The sequence below is a fragment of the Henckelia pumila genome, chromosome 2 (genome assembly GCF_033568475.1).
Source record: "Henckelia pumila isolate YLH828 chromosome 2, ASM3356847v2, whole genome shotgun sequence".
Taxonomy (NCBI): domain Eukaryota; kingdom Viridiplantae; phylum Streptophyta; class Magnoliopsida; order Lamiales; family Gesneriaceae; genus Henckelia; species Henckelia pumila.
The window spans coordinates 100,871,259-100,876,528 of record NC_133121.1 but is presented as its reverse complement, the minus strand read 5'-3'; the positions used below and the strand labels follow the sequence as shown (position 1 = coordinate 100,876,528).

Sequence of the window (5,270 nt, the reverse complement as noted above, 5' to 3'; positions counted from 1 at the left end):
AATTGATTTATTTCAACGCACCGATGTGTAATTTAATTCATATATATATATATATATATATATATATATATATATATATATATAACGTTTAAAAATCTGATATTCTATTATATTTATGAACTCATGATATAATTATTTAGTTCAATAAGTCCTTGCACAAATTAAATACATAAGATTTTTTGTTCAAAAAATATGTCATTTCATCTAAAAAAAATAAAAACTAAAATATTTTATTTTGAAAATGTATTTTTAAATAAAAGTTGTAATAATTTTATCTTGAAATAAATATACTAAAAGTATTTTTAAAATTTGAGTTATTTGAAAAGTTATAAATTTATTTTTGTTTCAAACGTACTCAAAAAAATTGGACTATATTTTATAACAAAAAAAAATTAGATAATATAATATTATTTGTAAATCATACAATTAATAAAAAAACAAAAAACAAAAATTAAAATATATGCCACATAGGCAACGCCGTTGTCAGTAGCAACGGACGTTAAAGCGTTCGCTCTTATTGACAATATTTTGCAGTATTCCAACACACCCTCATGACTCACGATATAATTTTGAAATTAATTTTTTTTTAAAAAATTAAAAATATAAAAAACCCCTTCGTTTTTAGAGAGTTTTAGGAGGAACAATTCCGGGTGAAACCACGTGACGTGACTAGCACGTGCTGTTTATTGAGAAATGGGCTGCTGACGTATGACACAATGTATATTGACAAAATTGAAACCAATCCATGTCTCCCTCCTCACTTCATTTCATGGAAAAAACAAAAACAGGTGTGAGATGGTCGATCAATCTATCAAAAATATTTTTTTTTATTATAAATAATTTTGTCGTTAGTTATGTTATGCAAAATATTATATGTCAATTTAACAAAAAATATTTAACTCATGAAAATTATAACTTTCTATCTCCTGAAATATCATTTTTCGTTATTAAAATATCATTTTTATTAATTACTTCATAACAAATATTGCATTATATATATATTGATCCGAGAGAAAAACATTACTTTTTATATATAAAAATATATAATATAATATATGCTGATTTGTATTAAACAAACATAATTATTTCACAATAGATATGAATTGAGTCGATCATCTCATACATACAGATCGGTAGGACCATCCCACTAGAATGAGACACCTACTCTTTTACCTATCTCATATTTTTCCCGAGCTATTTTTGGCCCATGGGGACATGAACATGGATAAAATGTTACATAAATATATAATAAATTTTTAGTTTTTAAACCTCAAATTCAGAAAAGAAATAATTTAGGTCGATATCTCTATTTCCGTGATATTGTGATTTTAGGAATCAAGACATGCAAAAATTCCTATTGTATCCAAAAGTATAAATAAGAAATACAAAGTACATACTGTACAAAACTAATCCAGTCCCGCAAGTGAGAAAATGAGATTTGCATTTCTGAGCTTTTAAACATTTTCCGTCGCATCGTCCTTTTGTTTCTCCTGTGTCGTTCCTGCTGCGGCCAGTCTCTCTGATGCCAATCGTTCTTCCAGCGCACGCGCACCTCTCTCCCTTCAGTTTGACAAGAAACATTTCAGCAGAGTTAATTTCGTCCCAACCCGAAATTCAAATGGCATCGATGAGAAACAAGAATGATAGAAGATACAACCTTTTCCAAGTAATAGGTGTCCAAAACATCACTGCACTTTTTTCCTAATGTTAAAGTACTATTCCCACAAAACTAACAAATTCTTCAACATATCACAGAACTTAAAAAGGTCACAATGCAGTATTATATCTACGTTCAAAGAGCATTATAGCTCAATCACTCCAACATTCAGAAATAACTCATAAATCATGACAAACAGTTCATTAATTGATGAGCAAACAAATTAGCTCAGAGTCAGTGGTAGTATGATAAAACAATTGGGAAAAAAACATGACTCATAAAGATAAACACCAGGTTATCTCCAATTGGCAGCAAATCAAGCAATTCATAGGCAAGTTAATCAATCTGCCTCCACCAGTTAATTAAGTCCATCAATCTTTAGTTAAAAGTAGCACGAAAGATTACCTCCTTCTAGATGCTTCGATAGGATCTGAACCAGGCAATGAGGAACCCCCTAAAGTGTAGCCGCTGGACTCTTCAGAGGTTTCAGATCTTCTTCCACAAAACATCCGTTCGAAAATTGCAGCAACAGGATTAATGACAGGTCTGCAGACCATCATTCATAGGAAGTGTTGAGAGGCAGGCACAGGAAATAAAAGGAAAGGAAGAAAAATTCTTATTCACAGATAACCAGAGGTATGGCCAAATACCTTAGAAATTCAGGAAAGAAGGTAGAAAATGCAAAATCATCACTTGAGTCGCCTCTTCGTTTCATCTCTGTATTACTCTGCCAGTATCTGAGGTAAATCCAACCTATGTAGGTGCCAAATATTAAGGTAGGAAGATATGAGGCAGACTCCACCGTAAAAAAGCTTACAACAACAGCCACCAACAATGCTAGAGAAGGTAACCACTGCAAAAAAGTAGAATAAGTGATAATTGAAAGAATAAAAAGAAAATACTGCTTAGTGTTTTCATGTTTTGAGATAAATTTAAAATTTTTGGGCTCAAAACAAAAACATAAAAAGCTAGCGTCCATACTTTTGCTTTTAACTTCAACCAAGATAGCTCTTGATCAGGTATTATTTGCTTGATGCCAACTAAGAACCCAGAAAGAACCCCTTGGAAACCAGAAATAGGCATATAGCTGCAATATAACAACAATTAGAAAACTATAATTTTCTTAAACTCATTTTTTAGATAATCAGGGTAGCAGCCTATAGATGAGGGTAATAACAGCTAGCCCGAAGGGTCAAAGTCTCGAAGACAGGTTTCTTGTTTTGAATGGCTCAAATTGGATTGACTATGGAACATGATATTTCACTCAGATTTTTTATGAAATTACAGTTGGTTCCAATGAAGAAGCGTGAATAAAAAAATATTAACAGGAAAGGAATGGAGCAGGAAAAAGAGCATTTATAAATACAGTTCCTGCATAAAATGCTGCTCTTGCATTACTTACAGATAACTTTCCTCCCTTGTTATGTAGTACAAGGAAATAGCCGTGATGAAAACGCAGACTGATGTCAGAAAGTTAACAGCAAAAACGAACTTTAAAAATTCTCTAGAACCCCATATAGGTTCAAGTAGCTTTCCGATGAAAAGAAGACCAATAGTGCTGACGACTACCTGCAAAACAATGATAAAATTTGAAACCCAAGGACAAAGAATAAAAGGTGAATGTGGTGGACTGCAAATGAAATAAAACCCAAAAAAAAAAACTACATACTCCATATATTGATTGCTCAATGTAACCAGCTGTAATGAGGTTCCAAGCAAAAGGAATGGTCCTACAGTAGATCCACAAATAAATGGTGGTGTCAGGATTCCTGGAATCCAATCAATCTAAGTAAAAGGATATGCAAAAAAAGAAAGGCCTGAAACTACCCCCCAACTGAAGGTTTTAGCTGCTGGAAATGTCAGTCGGTGAAAATTGCTATAGCCTCCACTCCAAAGTTAATCTAATAATGGTTATGTGCTAGAATTCATGACCTTTTTCATCACTTAAGGTTGAAAAGAAGAAAAGGACACAAATCACATTCGATAAATGGAAACCGTGCAGTAGTGCACTAATCTTTGTGTTTTCGCCATGAGGAGTGTATCTGCAGACACTCACCTTGTTGTTTACAAGTCAGGTCAACATGCTGGAATCAACATTTGATAAATCTCTCACAAAACCCCACCCCCGCTCTTGGAACTCAATTATTTGATCATCCAACTATATGATTAACATATCGATTCCATATATTTTTGCCGTGAATGCACCAATAGGCAAATTCTTTTTTGCACCAACTGACCACTCTTTTAGTGAAGCACGCATGAGACTTTGGTACTAAATCCAAGGGCTTTAAGCTCAGTCAACTGAGATTTTCCCATCGTAGTCAACTGAGATCTCCCATCGTAATCGATTAGCGAATCATCCAAAATTTACTCGTTTCCAACAAATAATCCAAACAAACAAATAAACCAACAAATACCAGGTTAAAGTAACTCTCCTACCTCCCCATTAAGCTACCAAAACAACGCGGACGCATGAAAAAAACGCACAAATACACGTAGAGAGATGAAAAGAAAAAGATATTACTTGGCGGGAATAAGAGCAAGATAAGAAACAGCAGAGGGCAAAATCTGAACAACAATGTGACCGCCGATCAGCACTGCCGCCAACCCTTTGCAGAGCCTTGTAAATCCAGATGACATCGTACCCTTATAACATTAATTACAAAAAAGAAAAAGAAAAAAAAGCGCAGGTTAACATTCAGATCTGTTGATTGTGCATTGTAAAATCCGGATCTGATTATGCGGTACTTACTCCAGAGAGCTGTGCAGAGCTCATCTTCGGGGGGAAAAATTGGTTGTAATTAGGGTTTGATCGGATTCGACAGTCGGTGGTTGAAATCGAATTGTTGAATTTGAAATCAAATCTGAAGAACCTGAGCATAAAATTAGTTCGTTGAGGCGAAGACGGTTTTTTTATTGATAAACTCTCTGGTCATTTTAATAGATTTTTCAAATATATTTAATGCTTAAGAGATAAAAATGTAATTTAAGATTAAAAACCTACCGCCTTTTATTTTTATTATCCCACTATCTTAATTTTTAATTATTATTTTTATGAAATTATATTTGCATGGTGCATAATGTACTTGTATTAATAAAATAATCAATCGTTTAACAAAAAATTTTACTTTTATAATCTTATCTTATTCTTACCGACGTCCTCGAGTATTTTTTAGAAGACCGTTTCACGAAGTTATAATTATAAATTTGTTCGACTGTTCATATTTATAATAAAAAATAATATTTTTGACGAATCAAATAAAAGATTTATCTCATAAAATTTATCGTAAAACCGTCTCATATGAGTTTTTATATTTATTAAATTAATAAATATTTTAACACGTAAATTGAATTTTATCAAAAATATAATATATTTTATAAATTTTTATATGAAATATGATGCTATTCGAATACTTTCTGTGTAAAATTAATATTTGAAGTTTTAATTTATCGTGTTATGTTTGATGGCAAACATTGCATGAAATAAAAGATAGAAACTAATCAGTTTAAGTTTATAATATATCTCTACTATCTTTACTATTCTCTATTATTTTATAATACTAGTATTTCACCCCGTGCGATGCATGTAGTATTAATATTTTAATAAATAAAT

The 5,270-nt window shown here is 31.9% G+C and overlaps 1 protein-coding gene across 1 annotated transcript; it reads right to left on the bottom strand.

The window, feature by feature from the left end:
• Positions 1 to 1,284: 1,284 nt before the first annotated feature.
• On the bottom strand, positions 1,285 to 4,566 carry LOC140883038 (rhomboid-like protein 19). Its single transcript, XM_073289335.1, has 8 exons — positions 4,410 to 4,566; positions 4,182 to 4,303; positions 3,327 to 3,387; positions 3,060 to 3,226; positions 2,639 to 2,744; positions 2,308 to 2,510; positions 2,063 to 2,203; positions 1,285 to 1,560 (listed from the first exon to the last, which is right to left on the bottom strand). Exons 1-8 carry the CDS (start codon positions 4,536 to 4,538, stop codon positions 1,455 to 1,457), a joined length of 1,035 nt encoding a protein of 344 aa, XP_073145436.1. The 5' UTR covers positions 4,539 to 4,566; the 3' UTR covers positions 1,285 to 1,454.
• Positions 4,567 to 5,270: the final 704 nt, after the last annotated feature.

Excerpts from the sequence above, each read along its gene's own strand:
- LOC140883038 (XM_073289335.1), bottom strand. The coding sequence starts at position 4,538 with ATGCTCAGGTTCTTCAGATTTGATTTCAAATTCAACAATTCGATTTCA. Across the intron at positions 3,227-3,326 it reads TTGAGCAATCAATATATGGA|GTAGTCGTCAGCACTATTGG; the intron begins GTATGTAGTTTT and ends ATTGTTTTGCAG. Across the intron at positions 2,745-3,059 it reads ACAAGGGAGGAAAGTTATCT|CTATATGCCTATTTCTGGTT; the intron begins GTAAGTAATGCA and ends GTTATATTGCAG.